At 42.2% G+C, this 23,416-nt stretch overlaps 1 protein-coding gene across 23 annotated transcripts in view; it reads left to right on the forward strand.

Moving 5' to 3' along the window:
* Positions 1-23,416, forward strand: part of EPB41L3 (erythrocyte membrane protein band 4.1 like 3) — a 268,892-nt gene that overhangs the window by 40,741 nt on the left and 204,735 nt on the right. For 5 of the 23 annotated variants that reach the window (XM_045296266.1, XM_013004750.2, XM_045296264.1 and 2 more), the window contains exon 1: positions 15,422-15,617. The exons of 2 other annotated variants lie outside the window; for them this stretch is intronic. In XM_045296266.1, the coding sequence (XP_045152201.1) occupies positions 15,563-15,617 (55 nt within the window). In that variant the 5' untranslated portion in view covers positions 15,422-15,562. Of the gene's footprint in view, positions 1-15,403; positions 15,618-23,416 lie in introns of those variants that run through there. 16 more of the 23 variants (XM_045296248.1, XM_045296252.1, XM_045296249.1 and 13 more) reach the window with 7 other exon arrangements.

Here is a 23,416-nt window from a genome sequence, read left to right on the forward strand (position 1 = left end):
CCATAAGTCCAATAGTAGCCCATATGTCTGGTACTAATCTATAAATTCCTCTTCAGACTCACGAAACACATGCAGTGACACTCAATGCAGGAAGACCATAGGCCAGTGGGTGGAAAGTCTCGTGGATCCAGGAGCATCCACAAGTATCGCAGCACTGGCAGGGGTCTCCACGTGGTTCCTCGGGGTCCAGAGCTCTGTTGTAGCACCATTGTCTTGTCAACGGATATGTCTGGCAGGGAGTGAGCCTGTGTCCCACCGCCAGCAAGCTGTTTAGCTCCTTAGCGCCTCCAAATGAGGTCATAAAGCTGTGATCAACAGGCTAAACTCCACCCCTTCACTCATAATTCTCAAATTGACAGCAGATTGTGTAACCACCACGTACTGCTAGACTATATTAAGACTTTGGTATTGATAGAGAAAAAAATAATTAAAAATTTTGTTTGGAGGTCCGTCTATAAAATTAGGTGAGGAAAAAATATTGCCTAGTGTGAAGGTATTATTATTATTAAGTGTCATGGAGTCATTTCCAACTTCTAGCGACCTTCTGTATAGCAGATAGCTATGTAAAACTGAATGAAACATTTTCTCAGTCCTGTGCCATCCTCACAATCATTCCTGCTTATGAAGGTACAAGGTACAAAATCCACTATTTGAATTTAGGATAACAATTAAAACGTAAATTTCCAGTGTTAAAATTATTCTCAGCATGTTGGAGGTGAGGCATGCCTAGGCCTCACATGAGCAAGCACATCTTTTCAGCACATCAAAGATCCTGCTTCTAGGTGTGGCTGGCACCTGTCTCCCTCCCAATCACACAGCACCTTTCTACACAATCAAAGCCTCTTCTCAAATTTACAATCCCTGACAGGAACCCAGAGAGCAGTGAAAAACTCATGAAAGTATTCACTACAGATTAGGAAGTAAGTACCAGTGTGCTTGCTCACGTGAGGCCTGGGCATGCCTCACCTCCAACATGCTGAGTGTGTGCTGGGAGATTGCAGTAACTCCCGGGAGCACCATTCAGCCAGCTTATTAGCAGTTTATCTAACTTCTATTTTAAAAATTTGAATGAATTTTCTAATTGGAGTCTCTGATTAGGTGCCATACATTTTTTAGGTAAATTGTTCTTCATTCATCATTATTTGATAAAGATAGACAAGTGCCTTGAATCAACTGTGACTCTTGATGGCAGGGCTGAACCTTTGCCTGGTTCCCTACATCATCTCCCCCAGTGCTAGCAAGCTTGAATCCACTGCTGTGGCAGACGTGCCCGTCCAGCTCCCCAAGAGCCTCCCTCATCCTGGGTGGCCCTGTACTCCACCACCCATGATGTCCTCTACCATCAGTTGATCCCTATGGATGACCTGGCCCAAACAAGTGAGTCAGAGAATGTTCTGTTGTGATTCATATGAATTCCAGTGGCAAAATTGGGGGAGTGGATCAAGAGGGCTTTCTTCATAGTCTGTTTTAGTCTGGAGGCTCTCCTAAAGCCTGTCCACCATGGGCAATGCTGATGGTATATGAAATCCAAGGGCTATAACTTGCAGCCTCACAGCACCTTGCAACCCTCCACACACTGGCAGATGGGTGGTGAAATGGTTGATGAGCGCATGGCTTTCTGTGCAGAAACGATGAGACACAAGACATTCACCCTTGACTGTAAACATTTTGGATTTAGTGCAAGCTCAAAGCATGGTTAGTATTCTTTCAGAGGAAAGAAATAGCAACTGTCTCTCAGACAGCCGTCAGTAGGTTTGCTATACCAGTCGGTCTGTTTGGCATTTGGAGGCAATTTCATTTCGGGGAAGGGGAGTGACTCTAAGGGATTACATCCCACCTCTATGCTGTAGTGGTCTCCTGTTCCTGAAAATGACATTGCAAGGGCTTTTTGGTTTGGTCTGGTTTTTTAGCTCCTAGCTTTTCTGCTGTCTGTAGAGGTCAGAATGAAGCTGAAACTCTCATGCCAGGGTGACCACAGAAACGTGACCCATCAAACATTTTAGCAGGCCTTGCCAGGCTACTGGAACTTTTGTTTTCCTCATATATCTTCTGTTTGTCTGTCTGCTCCACCCCTGAGACGAATGATATCACTCCTTTTGGGCCTGAAAACGAAGATATTAGCATATCCAGATGCCATGAATGTTTATGAAATAAAAAGCAGGAGCAAGAGAAGATGCTAAATAGGTAATATTTTCCTTTTGAATTTTCTTCTTTTGATTCATTGTACAATAAACTTGGCATTTTTGTGTGTCATTAGGACATATACTTGAATATGTGTAACTATCCTCATGCCATAATCAAGATCGAAAACAATAACAGTGTGACTGAAAACGGCCTCGTGCTTTCCCTTTGTAAACACGCCCGCGGCCCCTCCCTAGAGCGCTGTCAAACAGCCCGTCGGTTCACTCTCACTGTGGATTTGTGTTTTCTAGGGTGTCATGCTTCTGAGACTGCCTTTGTTCCCTCAGCATATATCTGTTAAGAGATGGCACTTCTTAGTTTCCTTTTACTAATGATTATTCTTGTCTATCATGCTTTGTTTATTCGTTTCCTCAAAGCAAAGACTTGGATTGGTAATAGTTTTTAGTGATGATGTAAATAGAACTGCTCTAAGCATTCTTCCACGGGTTTTCATGTGAATTTAACTTTTCACTTCAGAACAGTAAATGCCCAGGAGCGTGATACATGGACTGGGACATACGGCAAAATATTGATAAGAAATGGCTGACCGGTTGTTCAGATTTACTCTCTACCATTTTATATTCTGAGTAGCAATATACAATCATTCCACTTGTTCCACATCTTCAGTAGTGCTTGATATTGTCAGTATTTTTCATGTTACTCTAGTACAGCGGTTCTCAACCTGAGGGTCGTGACCCCTTTGGTGGTCGAATGACCCTTTCACAGGGGTCGCCTAAGACCATCAGAAAACACTTATTTCCAATGGTCTTGGGAACTGAGACACCGCTCCTCTGTCTGTCTCCAGGTGGATCTGCCCACATGCAGATACGCCCGCATATGAGTACCTGGCATGAAGACTGTTACCCATGCTACACCATGCTTCAAGATAAAATTTCATTTATTTGTAATTAGAAATAAATATTTCACAATATATACTTACATATTGTTTTGTGATTAATCACTGTGCTTTAATTATGTTTAATTTGTAACAATACATCTGCATATCAGACATTTACGTTACGGTTCATAACAGTAGCAAAATTACAGTTATGAAGTAGCAACAAACATAATTTTATGGTTGGGGGTCACCACAACCTGAAGAACAACTATATTAAAGGGCTGTGGCACTAGAAAGGTTGAGAACCACTGTTCTAGGAGATGTATAGTTGCACAGGCTTGGGTTTTCAAGGAGGGAACTCCCTGACTTCTCCGCAGATACACTGAACCATTACATTGTGAGAACTGCCCTCCCCCAGCCTTCTGCTCTAGCAACTCCAGGATCTTCCTTGTCGGAGTCCACCCCTGTCCAAGTTTTATAAGCCCAGGAATTAGGGGAAGAGTAAGGAAACAGAGTGGGAGGCAGCTACACAAGAAGGTATATATTGTTCTTTCTCTTTGCTTCCTCCTTCCTTGGTTCCTTAGTGGAAAAAGTCAGGAATTACTCCTTTTAAATCAAATTGATGTCCGTTCAGAGGAGGACATGTGACTTGGCTGACAGGTGCTGGGAGAATGTTCTAGTAAAAAGGAGTTGAAATAATCAAAAGATCTCTGTTTTATCCTCATCTCTGTGAGTTGTGTCCGGAAGGATCAGAAAGTGGCTCTGCTGCTGGGGTCCTCGTTCAGGACAGGAGCACCTAAAAGGAGGCACCCTAAGGAGAAGGGAGGGTCCCCTTTTTCTTTCTTGAAATGTTGGAGGAAAATGTGGGCACCATTTGGATTTTGGGAAATTAGGAACTAAAGCATGGATAGGAGAAGCCTGTCGCGCGCACACAATATAAAAAGAATTTCTTTGTTTTTGCTGTTGTTCTCAGTCATTTGGGATGAGACTACATAATTAAATGTGCCTAATGGAGCCCTGTATCTTCATATTGGTGCGGCTATGTGATAAAATAAGTGAAAAATTACATAGCTTCTTAGCTGTTTTTTAAAGTCAACCCATCGTCACCTTGAGTAAGACATAAAGAAAAATATGTTTTTATAAATCAGACCCTGCCCATATGAATCTTTTACCAAAGAATAGACTCAATTAAGTTTGTGGCAATGCTTTAAACCCTGGTGGAGGGGGTAGGGGAGTGGTTGATAGAAAAGAAACTGATACGATTGCTTTTAATATTTTAATAGCATCCCATAATCATGATCATTTACAAAAGTACATTGTGCAATGAGGTGACACTATAAAATAAGCGTTAAATTCTCAAAGAAAAGAGGAAATTATGGATCAACTCCTTATATCTTTAGCTTTAATAAATTCCTAATACCATCTGCCTTCCCATTTAATTATTTACAGGAACACCATGTGCTTACATCCCTTTAAGTGCAAATACAGTACAGGTTTTGAAATGTCCATCTCTCAATTTAAATACACTATCTCATCTACAGAGTATTCAATATTTTTTAATTGAACGAAGAAGTAAGTCATGAATACTTGGGTGCCTGGAAGCACATCTTACAATAATTGACCTCTACTTTTAGTGTCTTTAAAAGTAAAATTGTCATATGTTTTAGTAAATTCCACATCATAGCTTCCAAGTTTCTCTGTGTATTTGTTCTTTTTTTCCAACTAGTCACAACATTTCTAGAAACAGGAACCTATTGAATTATAGTGATGGGATGATCTTGTTGAGCCTCAGTACTGGCTACAGACTCCACATGTTTGCTCACCACTAAAACCTCTGGCCACCCCCTTATTCCCGCAAAGCCTTACTGCTCTTATTTGAAAAATGTATGCAGATGTGAGAAAGTAGTGAGCACATAACAGAGTTATTGAATAAATGAATGAATCTGTTATTTCCACTTGTTCCACTCAAGATTGCTACATAAATACTTTTCCAGGTTGTACATGGTTCGCATATTCATTTTTAAATGCTTTGTTTACATTTTATATTGTCCAAAAACACTCTTTGTCTACTAATTTATAATTTTTAAAAACCATTTGAAAAGATGCCTAAAAAAGATCTCCATAGGAACAAATATTTGTGCACCTAACTTTTCTCGAGTTGCAGCTTGGTTCTAAAATGGGAATTGCCAGGCCCCGGCTGCAGTGACCCTCTTGGCTGTCGAAAGGCTGTGCCCCACGGGTATGGCACTCTGTGGACTGGGTGACACTGCAGCTCCTGCCAACGCTCAACTAAGCACCTGAATCTGCGTTGCCTGCATCAGTCGATATGAACTGATACCCCGTATTCATTTAAATTTGCCTGGCCTTCATTGTTTCTGACGCTATTTTCTCAAATAGGTTCTTTTCGTGCTTTCTTGGTGGGACCCGTATTTTACTACAGTCCGGTAGAGTTTAAGTAGTATCCTCAGGGGTTAACTCGTTCTTTCAAATAGGCCTACGCTTGTAATATAGGGAACTTTTTGTGATTCAAGCAGTTTCTGTTTTCATCTTACTGGCCAGTTTTGGATCACACATAATTATTTTATTTGCCACAGTTGAAACCGCTCTCTTTAAGAAGGCCTAAGAGTCAGACAAATGATCCGTGCGCCCGTCCTGAATTCAAATTCACGGGTGTTCTGTGAAGCCCTTGCTGGGGACTTTCACACCGCTTGGAAAGCCTCGTGGGTCGTTGCGTGAGTGAAGAGGAGCTGGCAAGGCAGCGCTGACAGTGGCTGTGCAGGGCTCCATCCCGGCCGGCTCCAGCCGCTGTGACCGACCTTTGTCAGTGACGGGGTCTGTAGTCTCTCCTGAACTTCTGCCCTGCCCTGCTCCTTCCTGTCATGCCTGCTTCCTCAGTTTTCCCTTCTTACAAAGTGATTCGGTTACGTTTCCTTTCCAAGGTGTATTATGTATATTAAAACATATTCTAGTCACTCAAAAAAATGTATAGGCCAAACTAAATAATTTATTCCCATTTACTCAGAATATTTTAATGAGTTAAAGTCTCATGGGCATGTAAAGCTAAAGATTAATTTTAGTCTCTGAACAGATTAAAAGGTGATGAATAGAATTACCTAGGAGAGTAAGGGTTCAAAGACTTTGGCTGTTTTCCAACACGTGTCTGTAAAGGTATCATGTTGTCAGGCTTCATTGGGCAAAATAAATGACCAAGCTGCCCAGTAATTGTCTATTGAAATTACCATACTTGAAATCCTATTTATCTTAAATAATAACACACAGAGAAAAACACAAAATAGTAAAGTGCACTGATTAAAAAAAATACTTAGGCTACTTAACTTTATAGCGTATGAACTATGAATCTCTCAGTTCCCTACCTAGTGTGGCTTGGTTGAATGAATGGTTTCCTCTTATCTGGCATAGGACAAAATAGAGACTGCTGCTAGCACAGAATTATGAGAGAAGAAGAATTCATTTATTTTTGTTTGATTCATGGTTTTATCCATCTGGAACCTTAGAGGAAGTGGTCATATTCCATTGAGAGTTTTCGATGCCGCCAGAATGGGCTGTGGGCATATAATGCAGAGGACTACATGGAGGTGTGATCAGGTCCAAGAAAACCAGAGAGGGGTGGTGAGGGACCAGAAGACTAGCAATGGTAGAAAGCTGGTTCTACTCCTGGGGATTGTGTTCTCATAGCCCATTGAGAGGCACGCAGTGGAAGAGAGAACGCAGAGGGGAAGTTGCTGTTGGCTGCGGCTTGGTCCTCAAGCAGGGAGGAAGCCTCCGGGAATGCTGAGCATCTCTCCCCTCTGCTACTTCAATCTCAGTGATGTCTCCCATTGGGAAAGGCACCTGAAGCCAAAGCATATGGGAGCCTGAGAGATGTGCTTCATCAGGCTAGACCGTTCCCTCCTTCTCGTTAGTACTCGACTCACTGCCATCCAGCCAAGGCTGACTCCTGGGGAGCCCTGTGGGTTTCTGAGCCTGTAACTGTTTATAGGAGTAGAAAGCCCAGTCTTTCTCCCATGGAGCTGCTGGTGGTTTCAAACTCCTGACCAAGCAGATCACAGCCCAACGTGCAACCAGTACACCATCTCTAGTACAGAGCAAAGCAAAATGGATATGGTAGCCTAATGGGAGAAAAATTAGCACAATTGAATTTTTGGATTCCTTTGGAGGAAGTCTATGGGGAAACAGCTTCAAGAGAGTATAATATATGAAACAGTTGCTGTGGAGTTGTGACCTCAGAGCCCCATAGAGTTTTCAGTCACCAAGCCTTTCTCCCATGGCACCTCTCCGTGCACCACCCAGGGCATGCGATTCCTCATCTATAGTACTCCTGGTATACCACAGAATTGTTTATTTTTAAGATACTTTTGCATTACTTGTTTCAGAGAAACTACTTGTTTGATATGTAATAACAAGTAGATGGAGAGTGAGACATTTATAGTACTTTTACCACAGCCAAAATTGAAATGTTTCTTACAGCTTACAGACAAAATTATAAGAACTGGAGAAGAACCAAATTAAATTTTACTACTGTTCTTAATCACATTGGTTGATTCCCCCTTTTCTTTATACGTTGGGTTGTGAAAATTCTTTCTCCAAAAGTATTACACGATTCCTGAAAGGATAAAAAGATCATTATCTAAATTTTGGGGAAATTGCACCCTCTTCTCAACAAGGCAGCCATTCAGAGGGTCACGCAGCCCTGCAATCCGATTTTCTGAGTCATGGTCTGATGCTTTGCTTAGCACTGTATTCATTTCCCTGTTCACATCTGTCTTCTCTTTGAAGCCATGCCTTGGGTCTTAATTCGTTACATATTTTCACTTGGGAGCAGATGAACTCATTTTATACTTTGGGTTACCTCTCATTCAGGGTGGTAAGTTATTTCCATACGTCCACTGATTAGGGTGGCAAATCCTTCCCTTCATGATAAGAAGGAGCATAAAATATTTTTCAGAGAGGTGAACCTGCATTGATTGAATATCAATTACATCCCATGGTATTTTCGTTCTCCATTTGTGTGTCCTTTTTTCCTACCTCATTTTATTGCACAATGACGTTGCATGGTTGTTACCTCTTCAATCTTCACATCGGCCCTGGGCTGTAAATGCTATTTTTTTTTTCTTTAGAGGTGAAGGAAGGAGGGCCTGAGAGCTTAATTGTTTAATTTATAAAAGAATGGAATGATCCAAATATTTAAGTCAAAGCTTGAGGAATATCCAGCAGAAATGACAGTGATTATCCATTGATGTTAAATTCAGTACCATGAGTTTCACATTACATCTGTTTCAAAACAGGATACATTCTGTGTATCTGTGTTCTGTGGCAGGAAGCGGCCTGAGCAGTATGCGTCTCCCACAGATAGGCCTCAGCTGAGCCTTGGGTTCTATGTGCAGGAACGAAAAGACCAAACTGTTCGTTTCTGCTGTGTCCTTACTTAAAGTAACATACGGAGAAAGAGATTGTATATGAAATGCATCTCTCAGGTCAGGAACATGTTGGGTAAGCACTTTAGGATTATTTTCCAGAAATCTGTCCCTTAACATGGTTAATCTGAGCATTTCAAGGGTACTGAAAAATTATAGCCAGTAATTCTAAGATACTGTGTGCCGACCCCATTTATTTATGAACAGCTTTTAGGGGAGAAGACACTATCAGATTAACTACACCAGTTGCACATCCTGACTTCAGCAATGTTGAAATGGTAGTGAGGGGAAGTTCATCTTCGAAATGAGGTCATAAAGTGTTACTTCTGACATGATTTCCTTGAAATCAGTGTTCTCCTATAGCCAACTATATGTGTCCAGAGAATGTTCCTGGGGTGGGTGGGGGGTGGGGTGGGGAAGGAAGTGCCTGTGGGTTTTGAACTGTGCCACTCCTGTTGGTGATTGAGAATCCAATGTTTATTGGCCTGTTACTCTAGTCACTGGGGCCTGATGGGGCCGTGGGCTCTCTGAGGACAGGGAAGCACATCTGAGAGACAGAGACCTGGATACAAATTATGGCTCTGTCTCTATGTCCTGGGACTTCCCCAGACTTCACCTGTAAAGTGAGTAGACAAGTTCTATTATGTGGCTGTTGTGAAGTTTGAAAGAGCTAATGTGTGCCAAGTCCCTTGCCCTGTGACTTGTAGGGACTGTCATTATAGTTCTATGACCAGCCATCCTCCCCGGGAGTTAAAATAGTATAGTGAAAATATTCACAAAATATTATTTCCCTGGTTCATCTCTCTACCTGGATTTCTAATCCCAGAATCATTGCAAGTTTCTTCCCCTTTGCTGTATAACAACTTTCCCCTCTCCACTGCCCACTCCCCTAGGGGTGGGAATAGAGTCTTCGCACTGTTTACTTGGTTACCCGAGTGTCCACCATGTTCCTCCCCTCCTCTCTGGTTCACCTGCTGTGATGTCTGCAGCAACTGCTATTCCTGAGTGAAGCCAGTGGCCTCTCCCTGAGGATTCTGGGAAACTGTCTTGTGTCTGAGGAGGCCGCAGAACTATTTACTGCCACTGAATCTCAGTGCCCCTCAGGGATCTCCGTGAAATGTTGTAGTCTGCACTTAGACTTTTACGACAGGCCCTCTGATTCCAGGGGGGCCTTTAAATCTTAAGAGAGGCTAAAATATTTAACATGAAAATTACCACTTAGAGTTTACTTTCAGCTCCATCACAAACTATTTATGTAGAATCAATAAGGCACTTAACTGAGACTCAGTTTATCCCTCCTAAAATGAATGCTAGAATAGCTCATTTCTCTGGTCTTTTCTAGCTTGAGTGTTCTCTGTGTTAAAGTACTTTTTGGCCATTGTAAAAAAAAAAAAATGCCAGGTTTCATTTGTAATATTTAGACAGCATTAGTTTTAGAATATACGTAAACATACCCTGTTTAGCATTTTAAAAGTAAACATCTGTTTACTGTTGGGAGAAATTAACTCACAGGCTCCAGATGTGGTCTAATTCTCTGCGGAAATATATATTTAAATCACAGATCTCTAACCAGCCTTAAGGCAGCTGCCAACTTCCTCATACCTCTCCCCCACCCACTTTCCTTTACCTGCACACCTTGCCTTTGCAGATAGACGGCTTCGTGAAGCCAGTCCAGCCCCGCTGGCTTCTTCCCCTCTGGGCTTGGCAGCTTCTCTACCCTGGGCCATCAGGCAGCTTTCCTTTGCATTGCTCCTCCTTTATGCTGAATGAGCGAAGCGGAGTTACTGTGGAGCCCATGGCTTTAGAATTCAATGAGAGAAAACCCTGAGGTTTTGGAATCTGCAATTGCTGGGGGACTTTTATATTGAGACATTCCAAACCAAATTTTTCTATTTGATATAAAACTTAACATTCCAAATCTTTTCTTTTCTTTTCCCCCCCTCTTTTCTTCTCAAACTTTTACATGAAAAGTACTAGTGAAATCCCATTTTAATCTTAAATTAAATCTAAAAGTTTAATTTTGCTTAATCTGAAAACAGTTTAATCTGTGTGTCAAGCCCTGGGGGATGTTGATAGAAGGTGACAGACAGACTCATGGAGTGAGTGAGTATGTGTATGTTGGGGGGGTGGGGGAGGGACCTGGGAGGAGTGGACTGTGGAGCCAGGGCCATTGACTTTACCCCAACTGATAACTACATCTTTTTTTTTTTTGATAACTACATCTTGTCTTCACAGGAGTTAGGGAGTCAAGGTTTGCGGAGTTTACTTTTATTTATTTATCCCATTTCTAACTTGTGCCCAACTCATTTATTTACATCAACAGAAAACAATGAAAACTGTAATCTATCTATCCATTCAATGGGGACCTTCTCCTTCAGATACTTTTAGGGTAAACCCAACCACCGTACTTAGCTGGTGCTGCAGTCATGCAAATACCACTAGTACATCTCTTTCAAAAAGTGCATTTTCCTACAGCTCTGGAATCAGAGTCCGAATGCCTTCCCTGTCAGTAGCCCCAGGATTATTTGCTTCCCAGGAGATCCTCCCACAGCACCGTCTTCCCCATCTTGAGCGTGCCTCCATGTCTAACCTGGTTTCTGGGACTCAGGAGAGATGAGGTGTAGAACACAGCCTACGTTGGTCTGGCATCATCAGGTCAGCAAAAGGAAACCCTATTTCCGAACAGGATCACATCCGCAGGATAAGGGTCAGGAAGCTCAGACATATCTTGGCGGGACACAGTTTAATCCACACCTCCTAAAGCCATTACCTTCTAGTTGATTCTGACCCTTAGTGATCATAAAGGACAGAGTAGACCTCCCCCATTGGGTTCCCAAGACTGTCCATCTTTTGAAAGTTGACTGGCGTATTTTTCACCAGTGGAGCAGCTGCTGGGTTCAAATCACCAACCTTTAGTACTCTTTAATCAGTTCCTAACACCCCTAAAATGAAAACACTAAAAATATATATATATATATAATAAGATATTGAAGGCCAAATTTAACAAAAACTAGATAATCTCTAAGTGATGGTAATGAGTTTTATTCTTTTTAAAAAGTAGGATATTTATTTTTAAAATATAATATTAATCACTGGTTATATCTGTGCTATAGGTAAGTACATACCCTCCAACTGCCACTTCTACTGAGTCCATTCCAATTCATGGCAGCCCTCTGTCGGGTTTTCAAGGCTGTAAATCTATAGGAGCAAATAGCTTCATCTCTCTCCTCTAGAGCATCTGGTGGGTTTGAACCACCAACCTTGAGTTTAGCAGGTCAACACTTATCCAACAATTCCACCAGGGCTCCCACAAGTACCTCTAAATGCTGCTGAAATGTCCACTGGTAGTCCCACCACATTGTCTGGATAGAGTCTTTTCAAATTTATGAATTTCAAATGCTGACTGATTAGTGTCCATCAAATTAAGTTTGTGAGGCTGCTCACCATTGTGGCATGTGTCCTCTAGAGGAGTTGCAACTGAGGCACAACCAGAGACCCTCATGAATGGTGATACAGAGGGACAGGCTGTGTCGAGAAGAACGTTCTGAAAAAAACAAACGACGGTTGCAGTATTTGGGAGATGAGGCATGGAAACCATAGGACCAGTTGCTTCAAGTGAACAACGTTTATTTTAAATTGAGTTGCTTCTCACTTCGGCAACTCTAACGTGAGCTGGTACGAGAAGGACCAGGAAGCCTTTATCAACAACTGGGCAAAGACATCACACTTGATGGGCATGATGGGCAGAGGGCCAGAAAAAAGAGAAAGGCCCTTCACCAGCTGCCTTGACAGAGTGGCTGCAAGCCCCGTGCAAACATAAGGAACAATGGTGGGAATGGAGCAGGACACCCAGCAGCGCTGCGTGCCCATCATTTTGTTTCTCTAGTCTACCCAGAATAACACGTGTCTACACATGGACGTGACTATGTCTAGCTAAATGTATGCATATCTGTATCTATGTGTGCATATATTTATATTAGCCCTGGTAGCATGATGCTTATATGTTAGGCTGCTAACTGCAAGGTCATCGTCTCAAAACCACTAGCTGCTCTTCGGGAGAAAGATGAGCCTGTCTATTCTTTTAGAGTTACAGTCTCAGAAACTCACAAGGGGCTGTTCTACTCTGTCCTATAGGGTCTTGATGAGTCAGCATTGATGAGCTGGAAATGAGTGTGGTTTTGGTATTTACATATGTGTGTACAGTGTGTGTGTTTATATGTATTGGTTTGCATCTAAGTATGATTTTATATCTACATATACATGTGTGTAATATAAACATGTAGACATGTGTGAGTATCTTAGAGGTTATGAGCGTGGGCAATGGAGCTAGGGAGGCTGTGGTTCAAGACTCTTTCCCATCTTCCATCATAATAAGGGAAATCTTCCAATCTCTTTTATTCATGCTTTTCATCTTTGAATTGGGAATAATAATAATTCATATTGTACAGTGTTGATAAACCATTGACTTATAAGCAATTGACAGTGTTAGTGATTCTCACCCTCATCTGTCTCATCACTGAAGAACCTGACAGTTCAAGGGAACAGGCCAAGAGAGTGAAGCATTTTCCTCCAGTAACGTCAGTAGTATTTGCAAGATGAGGTCTTCTAGCTCCTTCACTGTTTACCTTGCCCAGAAGTACGGTTTAGACTGTTAACATTTTCCTGCCTTCTTATGCTGTGTAAAAGAAAGGCGTTGATTGATTCTGGCTGTGACCCACAAATGGCCATCCTGCCTTTGTGAGCTATTGAAAGTAACTTGCTTTGTGTGGTTTCTCTAGTTGGAGAAGGAACAGGGACCCTGACTAGTGGCAGCATGAGCTTTGAATCTGGTCAACCTGAATGACCTGCGTTTTTGGTGCACTGCTATCTGAGCCACATTTCTTTTCTTACTTGCTTATTTTGTCTGTCTTTCTTTGGATATTTTTATGACTGGCTCACCACCACCCACTGTCATTGATTTGATTCCAACCCGTGGAGGTCCTATGCAGGTTTTTCGAGATTGTAAATCTTTATGGAAACTGACGGACTCTCATCTTTACCCCATGGAGCAGTTGGTGGGCTTCAACAACCAACTTTGTGGTTAGCAGCCCAAGTTCTAGGCTCCAGGCCCCCCAAGATGCTAATATCTAGAACTGCATGATAATAAGCCTTACTTAATAGCACACCCTCATCAGTTCAGTGTTCTCTCATTTATTCATTTGGTTGTTAGTTAAGCATCTTGAATAATGCAGTTAGGAAACCCTGGTGGCACAGTTGTTAAAGTGCTCAGCTGCCAACCAAAAGATCAGCTGTGAGAACCCCCCACGTGTCCCATAGAAGAAAGGTGTGACGGGCTATTCCTGTAGCAATTACAGCCTGGGAAGCCCTGTGAGGCAGTTCCACTCATATAAGGCGCCATGAGTCAAGAATAGACAGTGACGATGGGTAGTATGCAATGGGCATCCATGAAGCAGCCTCCCAGAACACAGGTAGGGTTTTGATATTAATGTTTGTTTCATCATTTGGCTTCTCTAATCCCCAATCCCATCCCCTGTTTCGACCTTCTCAGAAACAATCCAGATTTTGATGATTGTTATTCCTTTAGTTTCCTTACAAGTAATTGCATGGCATCAATAAGGATTCTTAAAAGGAATTTAAAATTTTTTAAACTTTTGTACTTTATTGAAAAGCACCTTATGTTGTATGTAACCAACCCTTCACGACTACCTTTTTATTTTGAAGATGTATCTATTGTTGTGCAGTGTTGCAGTTCATTTTTAATATCCCAACATGTAAAACAAACTCAGTTATTTATACACTCGCTTCTTACCCATAACCATATTGGGATCTTCACATCTTTACGACTGTGGAGATAACCCATTGTTGATCACTTCTCTCTGAACACTTGGGCCACATTCTCTCTTGCGTCAGAGTAGGAGTACTGGTATATAAATAATCAAATAGTTCTCTGAAACGATTGCCCCAGTTTCCATTCCCATCAGAATATGGATCCCATCCCCCCCCAACACTTGGGATTGTTAGACTTTTTCATTGTTTCCAAATTGAGTGGATGGAACGTGGCTATCTCATTGGAATCTTGATTTGCATTTTTCTGATGACCGCTGATGCCGAACAACTCTTCTCATATTTGTCATCTGCATGTTCTCTGCCATGAAACACCGATTCCTGTCTTTTGATCGCGTCCCTCTTGAGTTGTTTGTGATTTTCTTATTGGTTTGTCAGCTATTTGATCATTTTGAAACAATTCCTGCATCCGTAAATATGGGAAAAATAACATCACATTCATCTGGCTGGTTTTAAGATTAAAGTTTACATGTGGTATGTAATACCGGCATATAGCATCATAAGCACTCAGAAATGTTAGGACTTGTTCCCAGTTAGCCTCAGCCACTCTGGGGCCTTCAGTGCGTTTTTGGTTTTGTTGGTATTTGCGCAGTTTGTTTTGTGGAGAGGCTGTGTTTACTGGAGTGGCCGGTGTGGTCCTATTCATATTGTACTTTTTACAGAATAAAGCAAATTAAATTAATTCAGACTCCCTTGGAAAACATATGGGAAAAAGAAGTGGGAAGGAAGAGCTTCAGTGGAGTTCTTGGCAAAATAAATAACTATCAGTGTAATTATTCCTTTGACCTCAACAACCCCGTGTGTAGATGTTTGAATATGTATTATGTAACCACTGGGAAAAACCAGGATTTGAGAATTAGCCCTCTGCATAATTAATCTGAAAAATCAGTACCTATCAAGAGAGCTTACTATGATGCTTGGAATCCAGTAGTCATAGGTAGCCCTGTGACAACTCCTTTCTCCCTGCGACTGGGATCTACTTCCACAGCACTTTTGAACGTGCTGCACAGTCACGTGGAGAAGCCACACTGGGGACCAGGAGAGATGTCGGAAGAAGGGCTGAAGGACACCAGGAAATGCTGTGAACTCACTCCCCACTCCCGGCTGGCTTTGTGAGGATGAATTCCAGGAGAGCATTTGGATGTGGCGGTAAAACAATTGCTTTCACCACCGGAGTCGCAGTCTGTGTTTCTTTGAGAGTATCCCTGGAGGATAGAAGCTGGAATGTCAGTGCTACAGCAACTCTGAAATTCTGCATTGCAGTATGCCCTCTTTCATCTGTCTCGATCTGTGTTCAAAGTCCCTCTTAGGAGTCGGAGGTAACATTTTTATATCACTAACTTCAGAATATATTTATTAGAAGTGAGACATGACTATTTTTAGGGATCATAGCTCTGAGTTTGATAAATATTTAGACAAACCCACATGCAAATTCAACCAGGGAAATATGGAAATCATTCTTTAGTGCACGATGACTCATATAAGTGTTTGCTCCTTCATGACTTTGCTCTGCATGCTGAATATTCTCTAGTGTTTCTCTGGCTTAGAAGTTCCGGATTTCCATTGATAGGAGGACAATTGAAAAAGGGAAACAGATGAAGTTTAGCTACAAGGTCATCTCACCTTGCCTGTGCCGCTCTTAGTGGATGTCCATCTGACAGGTTAGCCAGGTTTTCATTTGGTGTTTTTCAGTGGTGCCACCTGTTAGAAGAGTCTGTGGTACGAAGGCAACTTCTCTTTAGGAAGTGGTTGAAAGGAAATGTTTAAATGCTCTGCAAAGGTAAAGATGCTGTGCACGCATGCTTAGGCTCTGCAGTGTACAAGTTGTGATTCGGTTTTGCTTTGGGCCAATAAATAAATACACAGCAGAAGGTTGTTGTCTGCTTGAGCCAACCCCAATTCAGGTTGACCCCACGCCCAACAGAGCAAAAGGCTGCCTGGTGTGTTGTGATACACAGAACTTTCCTAGAATGATTTTTTGGGGGGGAAATCAGTAGGCTCTTTTCCCACAAAAAGAATAGTGGAATAGAATTTAAATTTATGTTTTAAGCAGTTGTAAAACGAAAGCAAGACTAGTCACCCAATTTTTTTAAAAGATCATTATATCTTTGTCCATGAGGAGCTCTCTCAGACTGAGGATCCTTTTGAATGGGTCCTTAGTGTTTTTCAGATTCTTGAGATAATTAAACGCAACAAATATCAGTATTGGAAGCCCTTAATTAGAAAGCTATGTATACAGAAGCACTAAGTTTAGGGAAGTAGTTCAATAGACTCTTCTGTTGAACCCTTTTGATTTTGATGATATATTTAACAAAATAAGTTCTTAGTGTTCCAAAGAAGTTTTATCCCATCTATGTTACCTGCTTCATCCTGAGTGACATAGTGACCTGGGGCTCTGGCTGTAAATGAAACCAACCCCCTTCTTGCAAATACAGGTTTGCTAATCTTTCTCAATTCTTTTCTTCTCCTCTTCTGAGGGTAACTTTCAACAGCAGTAATATTATTTTGGAGAAGTACCTCATGGTATACTATTTTGAATAGTAGTACTATTTTTATATGCTATATTTGCATGCTTAATTTTGAAATAATTCTTACATTTTCATGTGAATCAAAAACTTTTTGCAGAGCTTTTTTTTTTTTTTAAAGGAAATTACAGGGAAAGCAACTACAAACAAAACCAGTTGTCCTTGATTCAATTCCAACCCCTGGTCACCCTAGGTATTGCAGAGTAAAACTACTCCATTGGGCTTCATGGCTGCTGTAGCCTGACTTTGTGGCAGCAGATCATTAGACTTTTCCTCGGAAGTAGCAGTGGGTGGGCTGGAACTGCTTGACTTTCAGTTAGCAGAAGAGCACCTTAGATGTTTAAACATCCCAAACACAACTGTTTTGATTTGATAGCGTATGCTTGTCAGCAGCACACAAAAAAATGGTACATGATTTGTACAGGAAATAAAAAATCTTGCACCTGCTTATTATTGATATCTGTATGTTTATTCACCTGATATGAAGACTTCAGAAAGTTGTAGGCGACTGCAATGAAGTGCTCTAAACTGGTAGAACGAGCAGGGAATGAAGACCAGAAACAACAGGTCTCTTGGCTTTAGGTCGAGGACTAGCCCTATCAATGTGCCATCTCTTCGGCACACACAGTCATCAAACGGACCCAAAGGGTTTCACTGGGAACTTGCAGATAAGGGTTTCGAGCAGTAGTGGTCAGGGTGTGCTAGGTAGGGTTTTATAAGTTAGACAGGAGAGGGTAAAAACTATGTGACAGACAATCAGAGGTTTTTTCCAGGGGATTCTCCAAGTTCAGCGGTTTTCTAGCAAACTCACAGGACTCAGTATGTTAGTCAGACTCCACCTACTGCCGCCAAGCCCATTCAGACTCAGTGATCGTCTCCATTACAGCGGTTCTCAACCTGTGGGTCACAACCTCTTTGTGGGGTGAACAACCCTTTCACTGGGGTCACCCGATTCATAACAGTAGCAAAATTACAGTTATGAAGTAGCAAAGAAAATAATGTTATGGTTGGGGGGTAGCTACAACATGAGAGACTATATTAAAGGGTCGCAGCATTAGGAAGGTTGAGAACCACTGCTCTACAAGGTTTCTGTGGCTATCCATCTTCACTGGAGAAGATTGCCTCATCTTTCTCCCATGGAGGAGTGGATGGGTTTGAACTGCTGACTTTGTAGTTAGCAGTCCAATGCTTATATAACAGCTCTACCAGGGACCCTTCTGGCTCAAATTTCTTACAGAAAAAGGAGCAGATGATGAAGTCCAGAGAACCTAGGCACAAGGTTCTAAGAGTCTTTTCCCACTGGGTCCCATAGGGCAAACTTAATTCCTCCAGCAACTCTTGTGATAATGTGTATAAAGCCAGACTCTGTGTCCAGGATTTTAGTGGGAGCTGATCATGTAGCATATTTTACTTAGCACGTACCAACAGTTCAGACTCCCAGAAGGAAAGCAGGTGTTCAGTACACACCCATCTGTGTACACAAATTATATAGGCCCAGTGAACTCTTCTCAGTTCGGGAACTGGAAATCCTCTGGAATCCTAGCTTGTAGATCCCAGCTAAGGGCTGACCTTAAAAACAGGCTTGTCTGTGGATGACATTCAGGCAAGCTGTGTCGACCTTTGCTGGCGTAGTAGTGACTGCATATGCCCTTGAGCCCTGACAGCGATGGGAGGGGAGCAGTGCCTTCAAAGGCTTCATGTGGGGGGAGTGCAGGACAGAGGAAAGTAGTTGTTGAGAACCTGGAACCAGGGGATCTTAGAAATAATTCATCTCAAATCTCAGCCATCAGTGTGGGAATAATAATAATAATTAATAATAATGAAAGAACCGAGAAAGACACAAGAACATGCTTGACAGGAAGAATGGACAGGGTGGAGGTAAAGAATGAAGGAGGCAGTTTTCGTGTCAGGGAGATGAAATATATGGTGGTGTTTCTGGCAGAAGAGGATGACTTGGTGGCTATTGGGGGAAAAAAACATTTCAAGTTCGATGTCTACTGATTTTGAAGGGATAGAGGAGGAAGTCAAATTCGAAATGTATTTTTAGCACAAATGCAATACACTTAAACTGTTAACATTTGAAGTTTACATTTAATATAAATGGATTGTAATATGAAGTGTACATCCACGGGCTATCTCTTGAGTCCTAATTAGAGAATTCAAGTAATTCACCTAGTTTGATGATTAGTGCTAAGATAATTTTGGCTTTATTATAGCAGTAAAGGACAACATGAGAATATTTTTACAATTATTACAAGGTACACATAGTAGGTATTTCTTCCAAAGGACCTGAATCAGCTTAGAAACTCATTGAACTGTAACCCTCAGGTTATTCTTCACATGAATTGTCTAAGATAGTCTTGATCTTTTAAAACTAGGAAGCGGATTGTTGTCTTCCTTGTTTGTAAGTACAATGTGAATGGCAGTATTTATGACAGCGGTTCTCTGTAGGTCTGTTTTCCGCACGAGACGGGCCGTGTCTAGCACGGGAACAAACATAATGGAGTGTCCCAGAATCATGGAAAGGATGGAGGGGGTTGCTGGTCTCTATGGAGCCCTGGTGGTGTAGCGGATGAGCTTTGGGCTGCGGTCCGCATGGAGGGCAGTTTGAAACCACTAGCAGCTGCGCCCGAGAAAGGCTGGGCTTTCCACTCCTAGAAGCAGTTACATTCTGGGAAACCCACAGGGGTCGCTGCACGTCAGCGTTGACTGGTTGGCAGCGAGTGAGAAAGCAAATTAAGGAAACGAGTAGGTCTGTAGCAGGTCACTGAGAGTCTAAACTGGCTCCCTGGCCGTGGTGTGGTTTCTTTGGAAGCATTCTCTGTGAGACATTTCCCACAAGAGTCGATGCCCTGTGTGGTGCACTGTCCCGTGCCCTAGAGTTTCCACACCATACACACGTCCAGCCGTGGGGCAACTCAGAACCCGGGTGCTGTTCATAGTTAAATTTCTTTCTGTCATTACTGAACGACATACCAGGTCCTGTTTATTAGGAATATGAGTACGGATGAACAGAAGCATTGCAATTTTACTTGGCCAAGATAGTTTTTCTACGTTTCTCATGTCTCATGTGTTCTGTTGTTGTTTTTAATGAAGCTGTTCTTTTTACTTGTGGGGGTGGAAAATATAGTAACAAGTTTGGGATAATTTTTAGAATTGCATATGTGAGGGGGCCAAGCAGAGAGGCAGTAGTTTGTGGTAATATGATCAAAACGACTTCATAAATATGTGTGATGGAAATAACATTCTTATGTTACACAAATTGAATGTGTTAGGATTTTAAATGTCACCTTTAGATTTAATACAAGAAGTTCCTGGTTTGCATTTCCTTGGCTTTCCTTCGCAGAAAACCTATAGCCACAGCAGCTTGCTTTCTTCATTGCCATCAAAGCATGAGACATATTGTCTCCCCTTTTCTGTGGTTTCTTGCTCCCACTCCCTCCTGTAACTCCTTACTCTATCTTCAGGACTCTCGGCACCAGCAAGTGGGCGAGGCCAGGCCTTGGGGTCCTGCTTCCATCTGGATTTACAAGTGGAGGAGTAAAGAAGAGGAATATTTTCTTTCTCTTCCATGCCGCTGTTAATCATCTTGTCTCATATCCATATTGTTCTGAAACAGATTTTAGGTAGACATCCCAGCCGTTCCAATACAATCAATCATTGCAGAAGTCAGGGCTGAAAAATGTGGGACGGAAAATAGCAAAGCCAGAGAAAGGTGAGGATGGTTGCAATTTGACTGTTCATTTGCTAACAGTAAAAGTGAAGAGGAATTTCTGATCTGTGTCAAGATTATATATATCTGTAGCATTCACAACAGCTCGAGCAGTGGCTCTCAGCCTTCCTAATGCCACAACCCTTTAATACAGTTCCTCATGTGGTGGTGACCCCCCCAACCATAAAATTATTTTCGTAGCTACTTCATCACTGTCATTTTGCTACTGTTATGAATTGGGCGACCCCTGTGAAAGGGTCGTTCAACCCCCAAAGAACCGCTGAGCTGGAGGAATAAGCAGCCACCATGTTTTCCAAGCAATCCTCTATCAATGTATTTCTTCCCGTTGGGCTGTTGGTCAGAATGATCAGCACAAAGCCTTTGCTTAGTCAGTGATTCCTGACTAAAATGTGGGGCACAAAGTACTTCAGGAGTCAATTTAGGAAGGGTAGATTTAATTTTCTCAATCAAAGTGTAGGCCCTATCGATAAGTGGATGGCCACCACAGCTTTCTTTTGAGACAAGATGAGGGTCCCATCAAGTGTGGATAAGATCTTGAAAAAAGCAACTCTGGATTCATTTCACACCAACACAGGGCATGACTCTCCTTTAAACGTTTCAACATTCTTGTGAAAAAAGCAACCCAGGTTGCTCTGCCTTCATGACAATAATTTTGAAAAGTTAAAAGGAATAGGAGCCACGGGACAACCCCACTCCCTACAGTGATGTCATTAAAGCATATTGGAAGCTCAGTCTGAGGGCATCTCTCACCATCATCCTTGCTGAAATGCAGTGAGCTGCCCGTGATCAAGGAACCGTTGGGAGTACAGCATTTGGTGGAGAACCAGCTGAAAACCAAGCAACCTCATTGAGGACTTTAAGCTTTAATCACAGCTTTAATCACAATCTGTTTCAGAGTAGACACCACAAACTTACAGAACAAGTTTTACTCTGTTCTCTAAAAACTATTTTTTTTAACATTTTATTAGGGGCTCATACAACTGTTATCCCAATCCATACACACATCAATTGTGTAAAGCGCATTTGTACATCGTTTCTCAAAACATTTTCTCTCCACTTAAACCCCCGACTATAGGTCCTCATTTTTCCCCTCCCTCCCCGCTCCCCCCTCCCGCATGAGCCCTTGATAGTTTATAAATGGGTATTTTGTCATATCTTGCCCTGTCCGACGTCTCTCTTCACCCACTTTTCGGTTGTCTGTCCCCCAGGGAGGAGGTCACACACAGTTCCATGTAATCGGTTCCCTCTTTCCTACCCATTCTTCCTTTACCCTCCCTGTTTTGCCACTCACACCACTGGTCCTGTAGGGCTCATCCGCCCTGGATTCCCTGTATTTTCAGTTCCTATCTGTACCAGTGTACCTCCTCTGGTCTAGCCAGACTTGCAAGATCGAATTCGAGTCATGGTAGTGGGAGCGGGGAGGAAACATTTAGGAACTAGAGGAAAGTTGTATCTCTCATCTTTAAAAAGCGGACCAACGTATTTAAAAGTGAACTTTTATCCAAAATTAACTGTAATGTCTGAAAGTGAGATTCTTAGAGCCAGTATTTATTTATATTTTTATACTTCTGGGAATGCTTTCATATTTGCTTCCAAGTACTTTTCATACAACCCACTGGTTTCAGAATGCCAGCAGTTTATCTCCTGAACCTTCAAAGTATCGTACTGCAATAGAGAAGTTAATTGAAAATGATGGACAAAATTAGAATTCTCCACGTAGAATGGATTTCTACCATTCACCTGTGAGTTGGGCTGACTGTGGTGGCTGCTTCGTTACTGTGATACTGGATGGTATATCCCACTAGTATTTCAAACACCCACAAGGTGGGTCATCCATGGTGGGCAACTTTCAGCAGCACTTCCAGACTAGGAAGAAGGAAGTAGCAGTCCACTGCTGGAAAATGAGCCGCTGCAAACCTTATTGTTAGCAATAGAACAATAGAAGATTGTCTGATATAGTAGCAGAAGATGAGGGTTAAGACCAAAGAAATGAGGAAGCAAGAGAGCTGAAGAGGAGATTTCAAGGGGTAGCCAAAGGAGATAAAGTGTTGTGAAATTTGCAAATATCTGGTTATAAAACCCAAAGGGAGACCATGCTCGGCATTTCTCAAACAGAAAGGATTGATGGAAGAAAAGACAAGCCCGTGCTTGACATACTGAAGGATTCTGTGAGCAATATGGTGAACAAAGCAGGAAGCACCGAAAGGAGGTGGAAGGAATACGCAGTCACTATACCAAGAGAAATCGGTCATTGCCTATCTTGATTAAGAGCCAATGGGACTTGAAGGAAGAATTTCAAGCAACCCTGCAGGTATTGGGGAAAAACAAGATTCCCAGAATTGAAAAACGAACAAACAAATGAAAAACAGCCCCAATTGGAATGTGTAAACAAAGTAGTGGAGCGCAGGATGGGCTCACTTCTTAGTCAAGAAAATTAAAAGACAGTTAGTTAGCTGAGCAAATACTTAGAAGAGATCCATATTGGGGTTTTTTCCAAAAAAGGTGACACAACAGAAATCAGAAATCAGTGGTATTTTTAATCACCTCATGTGTTAGCCCAGGTTGACTAGAGAAATAAATGCAGTGGCCCTGGTCTATGCGTAAGAAAGCGCTTTATATCAAAAAGTACATATCAAGAAGGTATCCCAGCCCAACTCAAAGCCACCCGTCCTTCAGACTCTTGCGGCCGCACACAGTGACACAGAGCGGGAAGTCACAGGGTGATGGGTGCAGGTGAGGCCTGGCAGCGCTCAGGGTGAGTGGCAGAGCCCGAGCAGGCAGGGGAGAGAGACTCGCTCTCTTCGCTCTTATACAAAAGGCTTCGCCATCAAGGAAATGCCATCAGGCTGCGACTTGATTA

Source organism: Echinops telfairi, unplaced genomic scaffold (assembly GCF_000313985.2).
Source record: "Echinops telfairi isolate 266 unplaced genomic scaffold, ASM31398v2 ScPeMD7_7400;HRSCAF=8409, whole genome shotgun sequence".
In the NCBI taxonomy this organism is placed as follows: Eukaryota; Metazoa; Chordata; class Mammalia; order Afrosoricida; family Tenrecidae; genus Echinops; species Echinops telfairi.